We start from the raw sequence: 16,232 nt of genomic DNA, 5'->3' as shown, positions 1-16,232 counted from the left end.
CAATATTATACATACTAGCCTGTAATCCCGCGCGGTGTCACGGGCGGAAAAAGATTTCTTTAATTTTAATTTTAATTTTCAATAATCTAATTAAAAAATTATGACCGGATATAATAAGATTTAAGTAATCGCTACTTTTAAGTGGACGAACTTCACCCATAATAGGATTTCGATATTCAATAAAAGCATCTCCTCGTCACAACCAAGTCAATCAAGCGAGAACCAATCCCAGTTAACATATTAGCTTAAACTTGTATTAACCGACAAAAAGACATTTTTTAAATCACCAACACAAAGATACTATTTTTTTCGGTGTATAGCCTGGTATTAAAGAGCCCAATGAGCCCTGACTAATTCAATTCGAACCGGATCGGCCCACACAAAGATACTATTTAAATTGGTGATACATTAAAACAGGCCTTTCAAGTACATGCATTGATTTTAAGTGACTCGATGTTGTGATTTGAGAAAAAGATTTATCTCTTAGTGGATCGACCGTACTCAAATATATTCATTGGATTCGTTCTATGTTCGAATATTAGGTGGTGTTGCTCGAAAAAAAAAAGTAGGTTGTACTTACATCAAATAATAAATAAAAACATGAAATTAAAAATTATAGGATTTTCATGTGTGTAATAAACTTTTTAATTTATGTGCATTGATTTTACATAATGTAGTACTTGTGATTGCAGAGAAATTTTTCCTTAATGAATTGACACCACTTGAACTTAAATTAATCGGGATGGTAAGATTTTCAGATATCAAATAGTGTTCTGTATAGACGTAATGTATGGAAGTTAGATAAGGTGTCACCAAACACATGATTCCATATATTTGGTATTTGTATGGATCGTTTCGAATATTCACATTTGACAATGCCAAAATTGGAGACGCTAACTCCTCTGACGTTATCTTATTACATGTACTATATCCATTTGTTTGCTCCTCACGACAAATTGCGAAAAAACCAATGAGATTATTCTACTATATAAATTCATGGCTCATTATCATGTTTTAGTTCATCCATATATTGCAACTATATCATTGAATTTTATGTCACGTAAATGTCGTCAATTATAACTGAAAATACAATAATATTTAGAATATTTAACCACTTTTTTTTAACTTTTATATTCTTTTCATTATCACGGCTTAATTATACTGTGCTCTGCAGGTACCCAACCTGCTTAATAAATCATCAAACTTTCAACCCGTCCCTTCGAATTCCTTCGCAGCTTGATAAGATATGGCCATTAACGTTCGACTTTACTGGAAAAATCGGGTAGCGAATTTCATTGTCAACAATTAACCTTTGTTATCAAGCATTTTTTTATTGCCTTCATTATTGCCGCAATGCAATGCTCCCACTTCCTATCATCTCATTGAATTGATTGGTGATGAATTCTGGAACACGATAGGAATAATCCGAATATCCCATCGAATATCTTTGGGTGCTTCCTCTTTTCTTGGGAAAAAAAAGGAAGAAAAAAAAAACATTATTCCATATTTTTGGGGGCCGTGAGTGATTCCCGAACAGATTCCCAGGTCGAGTACGTCCACACGTGTGCCGTGTCGGCTTCTGAGTTCGAACCGTGCGAGCAAATCGTTACCGTCCACGGCGCGTGTCGGCTGCTCTCCGTTTCGGGGGTCCTCAACTGTTCCGTCAGGGCTATAACCGTCTTTTTCGTTATTAAAAAATTAGCATATGGTCTTTTTTTTTTTTTTTTAACTTTTAAGCATGATAGATAATAAATGAATACATAAAAGGATATTTACTCCTGTTGCCTAAGGTGGACGTGACGGGAGACGTCGCCCGTGAAATGCTTCAATGGATGAGCTATACAATTTGTAGTTTAAACGTAGCCACCCATTGATACGGCCGATATGTGGAATTATATGATTATGTTGAAAGTCATCTTCGGATGTCGATTTGGTCTGTAAATAGGTGTGCGAGCGAGTGTAACCCACACCTCCAAAGATTTGTGGACGTGGTCTACCGGTCTTCCCCTCAATGCATATGCACGGAACATGCAAGATTGGTTAGTGGCTTCAATTGCATGGCACATGCAATATATGTATCGGAATTTGACAAAGCAATCTTATGGTATATGAAGCAAATCATTCTCGTTGTCTGTAAAGAATAAGTGTGCATTTGATAATTCAAATTAAATATTAAAATTCATAATTTAATACTTAATGAGATTCAATTTGTTCGAGAATGCAAATAAAAAATTAACTTAACTTAATGAGTCAGTACCAATAAAGTGTTGGCACTACAAGAAAATTAGACTATTACTACAAAATACGAAAGCAATGTCTCTCATAATTTTTACTATATCCATAAAAAATTAATGAGTTAGTAAGCAGAGACTTACTTAATGACCGAATCGCGTAGCTAGGAGGGCCATTTTTCGAATATCTACAGTTATGCCCTTGGAGTTTATTGCAATTGTAATTTGGTCTCATTTTCCGATTTTAGCTCAAAAGGTTAGAGAGAAAGATCAGAGAGGGAGGAGGTAGAAGGGCAATTCACAAGAAGGGGTGGTGGTGGCTCCGCTCCGGTCACCAAAGCCTAGGGCAAGGTCGCTGATGATTCTATCAATGACCTCATTTATGGTGGCCTGAGTCGGGACCACCATGACAGAGATATGGGGAGATGAGGTGTGTGGTGGCTCTGATCCCGACTACACATATACAAGGACAAATGCAAAGATATAAACAAGGGGACAAGATCCTTGCGAAGACAAATAACAACATAAATTTTAAAATTAAGAGAAGTGAATAACAATAATTTTATTTGAAAAAAATTATAAGATAATATGTAGATTTTTCTTTCCGGTAATAGTACTTTTTTTAGTGTGAAATTTAATGGGAGACAATTGTCTATCAACCTAGGTCCATCACTATATAAGAGAGAATTTCATGATGCAATCACTTTTTGAACCGTTAGATTATAATTATTGACTAATTATATATATATATATATTAAAAAAACTATGCCTATAATAAATGCCCATAATAAATGTTCCCAAAATTGTAAAAGAAAATTAAATTTGATATATTAAATATTAAAATTGACTCCTAACATTATAAGAAAAACTAAATTTCATAAATTAAATATTAAAATTGACTCCTATAGCAATAAAAGTTTTATCATTAATGACACAAATTATTTAAATTATTTATTTAAAAGATTAAGAGAGATGATTTATAATAATTCATATATCCCATATCATTTCATATTATAATATATGAACTTATTGTAATATAAAAAATAAAAAATAAATATTTGAAATAAGGATATATAGTTATCATATAACTCTTAAAATTAACATTGAAAATACTTTACTGTGTTTAGAAGTAAAAGTATTTTCCAAAAGATCATATTAGCTTTAATAAGAAATGATGTATATATGTGTATATTAAAACCAATGTATATATATATATATACACAACACAAGTGATATAAACACCATAAAGGAATTAATTAATTGCATATAGAATTTATAAAAAAAATTATGATCCTATAAACGAAAAACTTTTCATCATAGCGGTATGAACTTAAAGTAATAAATAAAACAAAAATAAAATTTAAAAGTAAGGATCTTGTAAATAATTTTTTTAAAAAGGAAAGAAACAAAGTTTTATCCTAGTTAAAAAGCTTAATATATGCGACAAATTTATATTAACAATTAACCTAAAAAGATGACATGTATGAATTGAAATAATTTGTTTCAAATTATTATTATAATAATTTACTCTAATTTGTTACAAAAAAAATTATGAAGAGCATTATTTGAAAATTTAAAATAAAAATAAAAATAATCATTATTTTAATAAGAAAATTGGTGTTTTTCTGCATAAAATTCATGCTGAGAGAGCTTTACCCCTTAGTGAATCGATCCGGTTCAACTGGATTAGTTGAGGTCCAATTAGGCTTCCGGATGTCAAGGTTCATACTGAAAAAATTTGGTGTTTCATAACGTAGATAATTACAATAATGAATGATGTGGAGATACATGATAACGAATCCGTGCAATACACGGGACAAAAAAGCTAGTAAATAAATTATTTATTAATCATCAAATGATCGAAAATCTAATTACACCATACAATTGATTGCACTATAAACTTTTATTTTATGTAAGTCCATTCCTATTTAAGAATATATGTTTTTTTGCTGAATATATATATATATATATATATATCTTTCTGTATGCTGGGATTGCTTGAGGTTAACTCTTCCTCTTCTAGAAACAATCAACGCCAACCTCCAACTAATATTAATAGAAATATTATTATTCTTATTATAAGAACCTAAAATAATTTATGTTATCTTGTAATAATTTTTGTCGTATAATGGATCATACATCAGATTCTTCATGTGGCTTCTTTCTCAGGGACGACAAACACCACTTGACTCTTATCGTTCCAATATAAAATTAAAATAAAGAGGTGGACACGAATGTGTGACTCTGCCTTTCATAGACAACAAGCACTAGAGAAACATATCAATTATTAAATGAAATAATATATGTGTAAAAACTCAATCATGAATATATCGATCATTCATTAAAAAAGAGCAACCTCCAAATTAAAAAAGGAAAAAAAGAAAAAAGAAAGAACAAACATTATCTTGAGCAATATAATTGAAGAGCGCGAAAAATTGGCCCTTGCAGGAAACAATTCACATTCCATATACTCGCATACTTATGCCTTTCGTTCTAATATGGCCAAAAAAGAAAAATTACGATAACATACAGTACAAAAATCAAATGTTCATATCCTACTGTCTAACCATTTGGAAAATGTTTTTTCCTTGTTTTCTTTTTAGCGGTGAAGAAAGAAAAGAGAAATGAGTTGTAGAATATTTTATTGCTAAATTTCTAAGAGTGACACAATGCTAAAGGAGAGTTTCTCCTTGTAACTCTCTTTAGCCTAATGTATAGAGTTCAAAAGCTCATTTTTAGTGGATTATAGTTGAAATATTTGTATTATTTGGAATATAGATGTGTTGATACAAATATAAATCTAATATGTAAATAAGAAACATCATTTTTTTAAAGACTCTATTACCTAATCATTATTTTTTTGTATTTCATATATAAGCATTTAAACATATATGTACCCTACTACCTAACCAATTGGAAAATGTTTTTTCTTTGTTTTTTTTAATTGTGAAGAAAGAAAAGAGAAATGAGTTGTAGAGTATTTTATTGCAAAATTCCTATGAGTTACACATGACTAAAAGAGAGTTCCTATAATATAAAATTGCTGAATGTAAATTAAATGATTGATTAATTCTTCAAATACAGAATACTTTTAGAAGAATCTATTAACTTGATGGAGAAAGAAACGTCGCAACCGTCAAATTCAACTCAAACCATAGTCCGGAAGTTCTTCAGCAAAGACTGCTTTCACTTAAAAGATTTGGTAAAGGCCCGTATTTATAAGACCTTCCATCGTATGACCAAACGAACTCTCAATGCATTAGGACTTGTTTGGATTATGGATGTAATTTTACAATTATAATTCTAACTTAACTCTACTCACTACAAAATAAAATAATTCATACAAAGTCAAAGAATGGACCCCATTTATACCACTTTTTTCCACAACAAAACAACATAACTCACACAAAGTCAAAGGGTGAGCCTCATTTATTCTACTCAAAATCAAAATCAAAATCTGATTTTAAAATCCTATTATGAAACCAAACGCAACCTTAGTATCGCACGCAAGGCATGGTTTCCAAAGATTCTCTACATTGAGGGACGTCAAACCTTCTATATCAGGATCTGCAATTTAGGTGTCTAATTGCAGTATCGATTAGAGGTTACGCACATATTAGCTGTAACATATAGCTAAGAAACAGATTTCAGTTATTGTAAATTAAGGAAGATGAATTGTACAATTAATCAAAACCTTAGGGGCCGTTTGAATTCAGAATTAAAAGTTACTTTGATTTTGATTTTGATTGTGGAAAATGACAAATGAGATGTGATTATAAATTTGACTTGGGAAACGTGTATTTTTGTTGTATAGTGTGTTGAGTTAAAGTTAAAGTTAAAATTTTTGAATTGGGAAATGTGTATTTTTGTTGTGCAGATTATTGAGTTAAAGTTAAAGTGAAAATCAATTTGTCTTTGAATCCAAATGGGGCCTTAGAATTTGCTAACGTGTGAGGTTGGCTTTTCCGTTCAACTGAATCAATTAATTGTAAGCTGTTGCCACAGCGACAAGATTGGGTTTCTATTTTATTTTTTTTTTCCTGTAATATAAGCAATCTTATATATTATCTCATCAATCAATGTGGATCCACGTTGTTTCGGTTATCTGTCTATTATTTGTCTCATACAATGAACAATTTCCTCAAAGGCCAAACGAGTCGTGATGTGATCCACCCCTTTTTGCCGAGATTATGGACGAGTTATATCGAAAGAAGATCCTAGGGCTACTGGCCAGTACGATCGGTTCTAGTAAAGATATCGATGGAAGTGTTAGTCGGGCATTACTCGGCACAACTCATTATAAAATCCTACTGAACCTTTTCCTTTTAGGCAATAGTTAAAAGAGGACTCACTAGCTAAAGGAATGTAAAGAGGCGTATAAAGAGAGCTCACTAGCTGGAGGAATCGGAATCGAAACCCGCAAACCATCTGTCCGGATAGATTTTCCAGGTTTGATGCCGCGAGGTATCAGATATCATTTATTGAACAAAGTACCAATAAGTGCATTTTACCAGAAGAATCACATGCAGTCCTGAGCAATCTAGGCCATCGACAGTAGACAGTCCGGACTGAACCTATAGGATCGGAAAGTGAAAAATTAGACAGTTCCACGAGCTCTCATTAGTTCCGACTGTTCGGTTCGGGAAGTAATGATTCTGCCAAACAATGCCCTCCGTGAAACTCCATCAAATTTACAATTTTCTACTACTGTTAAGGGAAAGGAGATTGATTGCCCGCTCCACCTAGCCAGCCAGCCCTATTACACAATACCAACAAGGAAAAAATCATCAATCCAAAGGGCTAAAACAATATCCCTTCAGCGGTGTCTGATCATCGGTTCCACTATGAAGCGCAAATTAATTAGGAAACTTGAATAATTCTTTTTTGCACAGATATATCGGTACATAAAAGAACTGAAAATGTTGATGTTATGAGGAGGAGTTATTACCTGATTTGTACTGATAAGATAGTCGTCAGGCCTCCAACAAACCAGATCGATATGAAAGTGTAGATTGATTATTAGAACGATTGAGACAGGACTCTTGATCATTGTCTTCCATATCGATGTGTGCTCTGATCCCATGATCTCCCTGATGCAGACTGCAGCAGAAGGCAAAGACGTATATATGAACATGAAGAAGAACCAGCATTTCCGCTGCATCAAGTCAGTTGACACAACACCATGTCACCGAATTAACAATGGGCAGAGGCGGTGCTATCCTGTACTCGCTTCGGCAATCTCAACTCAACAGCTTGAGATCCAGAAGTCGAATATCACTGAGAGAGCAGAATGACTGGCGACACAACATCTAGTATTCTTGTCCGACCAAATGCACGAGTATGTATATATTCGTGAAGATGTCACCATGTTGATTCCAGTATTGTTATCCGACCAAATGCATATTAGACACGATTATATAATTAAGTAGAATTGAATTCTTCCAATGAAGCCAATGTAAAATTGATCAACCATCCATAATCAGCAAGAGCACCATCAATCAAGAGAACAATACTCCCGCTGTCCCGCAAACATTCATTTTTTTGTGGTTACTAGGGTAAAGTAATACCTCGTGGAGGAACATTAGTCCTTCTTCATTAATAGCTCGGACAATATTCTCCCGATCCTTAGAAGGAGACACCGCAATGGGACCCCGATACTCTTTGTACCTCAGAAAACCCAGATGCCTAACGGTCTTGATAAACATTAAACAATAGTCTCAGTTCTGGAATTATTTTGCATTTATCCCCAAATAACCTCATATCACTTTTTCTTTGAGCTTGGCGCTTCTCGTCTGCTGTTCATTTTATTAGGAGTCGATTCTCGTGTACCTCATATAACAGCTCTCATAAACAAAATTCGAACAGACAACAGCCCCCGGAGTAGAGCAGATGCGAATTCGGTGGAGAAACTTTGGGAGCTTAGCTTCTTGGGGCACCTTTCTCCTTAGCCAGCTCCATAATCACCTTATTGAGCTCTTTAAGCTTCCTCCCGAGCTTGGCTTGCCTTGTCATGAGTTGTTTGAGCTTCTTACGTGTGAAGACTAGTCTTAGTTTCTTGAAGTTTTGCCAATTCAATGGCATTTGCATTAAATTCCTCCTAAAGAATATGTTTCTCTTAATTTTTGTTGAACTTTCCTGGAATAGAAAGAAAGAAGAAAAAACCATTTTAGAAACTACTTTTTTTTTTTTGTGGTTTTAACAACCTAAAAACAAATCAAATTTGACTAAAACAGTAGCATCATCTGCACGGTAGGCTCTTCTTTTTTTCAGCATGCAGCATGATAAGAGTTTTTAATTAAGCTGTATTTTATTTACCCAAAAAAATAGAGCTGTATTTTCACAAAATCCAATATCACATTATCATTTTTGCCCCATAAAAAACCATGTTTTTTTTTTATAAGAAAGAACCATTTTTCCACAGGAAAAATGTCAAAATATCTGGAAATAGTCATGGGCCATGTGATTGCTAATATTGAATCATATTTGACGTTTTGAAAAAAATCGAACAAACAAATAAAAGAATAAACAAAATGAGAAAGAGAGAGAGAGAAAGAAGGCAAACGTGAGGCGAAAGTTAGAGTAAAGGAGGAAGGAGTCTTAGTGCAGTGACACAAGACGCCGTCCGAAATCAAGAGATTTTGGATTCAATCATCATCGGTAAGACTTAAAAACCAAAAAATAGTATTAACTAAATTGTTGCACGGAATAGTTCCACCAATATGAAAATATATTATGTATACAAATTAAAAAGACTATTATCACATGACTATACGTGCAACGATCAAGTGTGAAACAAATCTCATCGCTTTTTATCATTCCTGAAACCTTATCTCTATCTTCTCTCTATCGTAGAAGATTCAGATTCTGGAGTATATAACATATGGAATCCCGAGACTAATTGATAATTCAAAGAATATCTTACTTGATAAAAGGCGCTTAAGTTATCTCGGACTGAATGTCTCAGGACAGAATTGATGATTTTGAAAACTATTTTGCTAATCATAATGCATAACAAAGAATCTATAAAAAAAAATGTAATTTGATTTTTTGAAAATTTCGAAAGGTTCTAATTGCCAAAAGATTTTTGGATAATAATTTTGAAATATTCCATAGATAATTTTATAATTGAAAATAATTAATTTTCGGAAGATTTTTTTTATTTCGGTAGCTTTTGTTGATAAAAAATTAAATTAAAAATTTTAAAACTCAAAAAATCGAGAAAATTTTATTCAGAAACCAAGCATTCTAGGGTCATTTGGCCCGGCCACACAATTCCACTTTATATTAGATATATAGATATAGATATAGATAGATGTGTGAATACAGTGCATTTCTAGTCTTCATTAGAGCAATAGAGGAAATCCTAGCAAGTGGTATTCAGCAAAACATGTTTACGAATTTCTGAAAACCGAAGAACACTCACATTTGCCGTAGTACCTTATCGGCCCGAACTATCGGAAGGACGCCATTAGAAGTGCGGAGCTCCACGATCTGTAATTGAACTTGCTGGCGTATGTTCTTCTCTCTGTTTGGTTTTGAAAGTTGCTAACTGCCCTGCCCCATCATCTTTCACGATAGCTGAATTTTTGTGCTTCTCCTAAGAAAACATTTGTAATTGTTGAGACCGTTCAGATTTTGTGTGTCCGCTTAGTTCGACGAAAGTAACATTTGTTAAAGGTATTCTGTTGTGTTTTCTGGGGATCGTGTTTGAGAAGAAAGTGACAGACAGAGCTAACCCTGAGCGAGTTCATGTGCTACGGGCTGCAGAGGGACTGGGACCGAAGAGACCGAGAGAGTCCCTGCTCAGGAAGACCAAGCTTCCAGAGGGCGGAGCCCTCCCTAGCTCCGGTTCAATATCGAGCTCAAGTTCAATGATCACATCGTCTACCCTCAGGACTCTCTCTCATTCGGGTCCTCCAAGCCATCCTAAAGGTGTAACTATACACACATACACCAGTGTTACCGGAAACGATAGCAGCAGGAATTAATAAATAACAAGAAGAACATTAATCAAGGAGTTTGATGCACTCATGCAAATGACATCCATGAATAATAATCAATTTACCTAAGAGCTCAGCTGGCGTTTCAAGTTTCTTCCTGCATATATATATAAATAGCATCAAATATTGCTGCACACAAATATTATTCGTATTCGTATCCTCCAAGCACTTCATTTCGCGGGTCGGGACCGGAGAGTCTCCGTGACAAGCGACTTTTTCTTAGTTTTCCGAAAAACGCATAAAGCACATTCATGAATTTCATCCGTTGCAGCAGTCCACGTCCCATTAGTTTATCACCAACCCAAAGAAAGACAGACCTCTGTTAAAACTTAAAATTTCAAGTCGAAGCACATGTTAAATTTGACTCTCAATACTCGTTGTCCTGAAAATTAAGCCAACATCGTGATCGTGCTGATTGCATAAATTCGTTGCTGTGGTTGCGAAACGTTATGATGTCAAATTGGTGCAAAACACAGAACTGGAAGAACCCTTAACATCTTCATTCAATTAGGCTCGCCACCACTTCAATGAAAGATGCGCTCTACGGACCGATAAAAGAAAAGGAGCTCTAACTAGTTCCACGAGCTCTCACTAGTTCAGATGGTTCGGAAAAGCGACGACTCTACCAAGCAATGCCCTTGATGAAATTCCATCAAATTTACAATTTTCTACTACTGATAAGGGAAAGGAGATTGATTGCCCACTCCACCTAGCCAGCCAGACAGCCCGCCCGCCCTATTACACAATACCAAGAAGGAAAAAAAAAAAAATCAATCCAAAGTTTTAAAACAATCCCCTCAGCAGCATCTGATCATCAGTTCCACAAAGAAGCGCAAATTAATTAGGACACCTAGAATAATTCTCTTTTGCACAGATATATCGACACAAAACCACAACAAACGCCCAATCCTTCTCACGCGACTGCATCATCATCATCCCAAACAACCCCGGAAATATGGAAAAGCGCACATTGCTCGGCACATCCTAGAGTGCAGTAAAGAGTCACCCCTCTCGTCCTTCCCGAGCTACGTGTGCCTTGTGTCATCGGGATGTCTCAAGCTCCCTCCACTGCTACTGCTCCCGATGACACGGTTTGATTCCCCGAGCTTGGCAGCCAGGGCTTGGACTTCGGGAGAAGCTTCCCAACTCCCACTCTTCCTTCCCCAGCTTGACCTCCTCGGGTGATGGATCCCGACCCGCTCCCCTGATTCCTCGACATTTGTCCTGATCTCTGGTGACACTGCCACTTCCCCTAATTCTCCATCCTTGATGCTGACACGTTCATTGATGTTGATGTGGCCTTCCCCTAGGTCCAGCCCAGAGTTCATGTCTCCCCAAACTGCTTTTCTCCCCATCTCTATGTCCTCGACGGGTTTTCCCATGTTAGGACTCATGAAACCTCCCCCAACTGGTCGAGTGGGGAGGGCTGGCTCTCTGGGGACAAAGGCCCTGAAATCATTCTTTGAAGGGGCGATGCTGGTGCAGAATATCTCCTGGAAATTCTGCACGACCCCCTTGTTGTAAGGGTTGGCTCTTCGATCATATCTGTACCTGAAATTCTCATATGTGGTCTGTAAAACCAAGGGTTATCAACGGATGTCAGAAGTTCATTCAAGCAATCATGATACTCAATATTTTTCACAATATCTATGTTAAATCAATCAATGACAAATGTTTATGGTATGAGGAATTATTACCTGATTTGTACTGATGAGATATAAATGGAAGGCAGTCAAGCCTCCAACAAACCACATTGATATGAAAGTGTAGATTATTAGAACAATTGAGGCAGGAGTCTTGATCATTGCCTTCCACATTGATGTTTGCTCTGATCCCATGATCTCCCTGATGTAGACCCAGCAGAAGGCAAAGACATATATACAGAGGAGGGTTGTTGAGAAGACGAACATGAAGAAGAACCGGTAGTTCCGCTGCATAACATTAGTTGACACAACACAATGTCGCTAAATTAACAATGAGTAGAGGCGATGATATCATGTACTCGCCTCTGGCAGTCTCAACTCAAAGGGCCAATGTGAAATTGAAAGTATGGACCCCAGAAAGAATATCACTGAAAAAGTAGAATGATTGGCAACACAACATCTGTCTAGCACATGGCAGACGCCTGAATATGTATATTCATGAAGATTCCACCATACTGGTTCTAGTATTCTTATCCGACCAAATGCATATTAGACATGCTTACATAATTAAGTAGAATTGAATTCTTCCAAAGAAGTCAATGTAAAATTGATCAGCCATCCATAATCAGCTTGAGCACCATCAATCAAGAGAACACTACTTCACAATAGAATCCTTTCATCAAACTAGAGACAGCCAATCTTCCTGAAAACATAGTGCTTAAAGCCTTGAACTATCGAACTGAGCATTACCCAAAAATAACATCAGGACTACGCATTATCTACAGCACAAAGTCATGAAGGATTTATCACTTACCAGCCCAATACACTGCCCAACCCATGGGCAGTGATGATCAAATCGTTCTACGCAGTTATTGCAGATTGAACAGTGTGAACACCGAGGAGGTCTATAGAGCATGCAAGTATCACAGTACTTGATTTTCACTGTCACCCCATTAACTTCTACTTCCTTAATACGAGGCAATCGTAGCTGTGGGGTTTGTGCAGCTCCAGTATCTGTATTCGCATCAAATTCTGGCTCAGGAGGGTGTGCATTACGTGGAATGATACCTGGATCCCTTCCCGAAGTTAGCAGCAGAAGACCTAAATCCTGTTAAAATCAAGCATCTTTATCAAATGAGAAAGAAAAAAAGAATCTTACATCTACCTAATGAGATGGTACATGCCAATTTGCAAATCACCACCCAAAATTAAATACGTTAAAACTACCAAACTCCTGGCCCACCATCGCAATATGCGAAAAGCGAAACCCTTAAATCTGGTTCTACGCAAGGCTGTGCATCTATTACCATTTTTTATTGTTTTCATGACTGCTAATTCAATGAGGTGCGTCTCCCAAGAGAGTTTTAAATAATACTACTAAGTTATGTGTAACTCTATATACCAACTCATGCACAACCCCTTTCCATCCCAAATGCTGTTAGTTAAAAGCACAGCGAAGCCGGCAGTTCCCATGAAAGATTCCAACATCAAGCCAGCCATAGAGAGAGTAAGAGAGGACTTACATAAATTGTAAATACAACAGCAACAACCATTACAGATGTTCCCCAATTTCCATAAAAATCATCCATCAACTTTCTGGCAACAAAGATGCAGAAGATGCTAATTGGGGCAACAATAAGGAATAATGTAAGGCCAAGTGACCTTACATCTGGACCAAATATAAGCCTGCCTTGAAGAAAAAATATCTGCAAGAGACCAGTGAAATAATTAAAACTGGAACATTTACAAACATACAACACTTGAGGATCAACTTCTAACTCAATCCTCAAAAAAAAAAAAAAACACAGCAGCCACATAAAAATGACGTTCATAAAGAGGGCATTGCTTCTTCAAAATAAGCAAGGAGAGGAAAAAAAAAAAGAACTAGTTCAAAAATATTTAAAGAATAGATTCTATGGGCTTTGTTGGCAAATTTATCACAGTGGAGTGGCAAAGACTGCAGTACTACGAGAACCATCATACGCAAGTAAACTTTTCTACTCTTTCAGACGGTAGTAGATCCTGAACTTCCCACATTCCACATAAGAAGGGCAGGGCATGAACATGACTGACAAACAACTGAAACACGATTAACCCCCTCTTCCCACTGATACAGGTCAACCAGTGTTAAAGCTGGTTCATTTATCTGACCCTTTTAGAAAAACCAACTATGATGCTCGGCCAAGCAACACCAAAGTGCTCGATAGTAGCCAGTATACAAGAGACCCAAAACTGGCACTGACTGCAGTATAACTGAACTGAATGACGGAATTCTACACATATAAAAAGGCAAGTTTTTCTGCATTAGATTTCCATATTATTGGCTAGTTAAATCCTTGACTTCCGAAGCATCGGGGCGGACACCTTTTAAGTAGCTTCACCGTCAGATTTCTCTGGTAACTGTACATCACAGCTACATGGACCGCATCAAATACCGGAAAATATGCAGAAACCCGACGTGCTTCGATGAATCAAGTATGAAGTGCATATACTATTTCTATATCCGCGAAATCAACAAAACCCAACAAAGCAATGCGATGATGAGGAAGATTTGCAACTCCTCGAGTACAAAGAGATAAGATCGAGCAAGCAGCATTGCCCCCAAACTCCAACTTAGCAGAAAAGGCATCACATCAACATCATTTTCGGCAAGTTCTGAGCTCAAGGACATAATAAGAAAGCAGTAATCCGCGTCTACAGAAGTTCAAAAGCTAGAAAAAGCAAGAAGAGGACAGGCGGATGATAATGAATCCGAAGGAGCCGATGCTCATAAATGGTTGGAGCGAGCATACATTACTGCCTTTCCAAGTCTGGTAAACTCGCAGATCGCCGGATCCGGACCCCGGATCGGGTCTCTGAGGCTGAGGCATCGCGTACATCTCACTCCGTCAGCGTCGGACTCTCTCTCTCCCTCCCTCCCTCCCTCCCTCTAGCTTCCGGCCACGGCTCGCAGCTCAATGTCCGCACAACCAATAGAAGCAAATAAGGCGACCACGAGTGGGGGAAGAGTCCGAGAATCAGGGTTTAAGGCGGGCCATGGCGGCGGCGAATTCCGGCGGGGAGGCTGGACGGCGGCGGCCGGTTGGGGGGATGGGGGTGGGGGGGGGGGGGGGGGGGGGGGGGGGGGGGGGGGCGAATCGCCGATGGGAAGCAGCGGAGGGAAGGCTCGCCTTGGGGTGGGCGGGGTTAGGGTTGGGATTTGGGGTTAGGTTTTGGTTTAACAGAGATGCTGTCACACTGTGCGGGTGAGTGCCCGGGGGGGGGGGGGGGGGGGGGGGACACTTTACAGGATGTTTGGGCGACGTGGCGGCACGCGACTGGGCTGTCACTGGGGGAGACCAGTTGTGGTGGGTGGACCTACTGGGGGCCCGGCTCGCATCGCCGACTTTTTTTCTTCTTCTTTTTTTTCTTTTTTAAAAAATTAAAATGTTTTTTTGGGTTTTCTTTTCTTCACAAAAAGGGAAAGAGGAAAATGGGAGGGCCGCCTTATATAACTGTACACTTTGGCCGTCGGTTGGCTGCTTCGCTGTTCAGTTTCAACTAAATTACATAAATGCCCTCCAATCATGGAGTCATTCCAAAGATTTGACTTGACTTTTTCGACAAATATATATCCTAAGGATGGGACATTACTCGTCAAATTCCTTTCTTCAGTGCAATTATGCAGCGCCATCAGCTTATCAGTTGGGATTTATGCTCGTTTAAGTGTCCTCCTGCCTAACTGCGAAACAGTCCACTTGAATTTTAAACGAATGTCTGTCTCTCAGGGTATGAAATGAAACATTGGCTTGTGCATTGTTGATTAAGCCGGTGCGGAAAGGTCCCATGCCATGTGACGAGAGCATGACTCACTGGAAAGTGAGAGATGGGGGCGAAATAGAGAAATGCACAGAAAATGATGACACCCTCTCATTCCTTCATGCCATTGCCAAGTGGTTTGTGATGTGCCATGATGCCTTGCACCTCCCAAAAGCTAAACATATCATCATAACAGATTTCCCAAAAGCGAAAAGCCGCCCCCTCCCCCACCGGGTCCATGGAACGCCTACCATGTTTCGCGAATACGATATCTGAGGCACTATTAGATGAAATATTTATTATCGAGCATGGAATGGTACTGGAGGATGTTGCAACTTTCCTAGCACCTGATGCCGACCTTATAATCTTTCACATACACACGGATGCTCCACAATCTACGTAGTTTCATTACCTCGAAGATGACCTAGTCCCGAGTCCCTACCATAACCCATTTCCGAGTCTGTCTTACCGGTTTGATGTCATCATTTGTGTCGGTACCTGCACTCGAGTCACAAGACAGAGGACTGGAGAGAAAACAAGGGTCTGGGGCATCAAAGAAA

At 37.6% G+C, this 16,232-nt stretch overlaps 1 protein-coding gene and 1 long non-coding RNA gene across 2 annotated transcripts; both read right to left on the bottom strand.

Moving 5' to 3' along the window:
* Nucleotides 1–6,654: 6,654 nt before the first annotated feature.
* Nucleotides 6,655–8,329, bottom strand: LOC116197798. The gene is made up of 3 exons (XR_004155101.1): nt 7,799–8,329; nt 7,180–7,331; nt 6,655–6,987 (listed from the first exon to the last, which is right to left on the bottom strand). It is a non-coding gene; the product is annotated as an uncharacterized LOC116197798 (long non-coding RNA).
* A 2,503-nt stretch (nt 8,330–10,832) lies between these two features.
* On the bottom strand, nt 10,833–15,012 carry LOC116196041 (probable protein S-acyltransferase 7). The gene is made up of 5 exons (XM_031525556.1): nt 14,667–15,012; nt 13,398–13,580; nt 12,689–12,982; nt 11,929–12,162; nt 10,833–11,802 (listed from the first exon to the last, which is right to left on the bottom strand). The coding sequence occupies exons 1-5, from the start codon at nt 14,751–14,753 to the stop codon at nt 11,257–11,259; spliced, it is 1,344 nt and encodes a 447-aa protein (XP_031381416.1). The 5' UTR covers nt 14,754–15,012; the 3' UTR covers nt 10,833–11,256.
* Between the last annotated feature and the right edge of the window lie 1,220 nt (nt 15,013–16,232).

The sequence above is a fragment of the Punica granatum genome, chromosome 2, assembly GCF_007655135.1.
Source record: "Punica granatum isolate Tunisia-2019 chromosome 2, ASM765513v2, whole genome shotgun sequence".
Taxonomy (NCBI): Eukaryota; Viridiplantae; Streptophyta; class Magnoliopsida; order Myrtales; family Lythraceae; genus Punica; species Punica granatum.
Note: the sequence above shows the minus strand (reverse complement) of the source record. Positions and strands in the feature narration are given on the sequence as shown.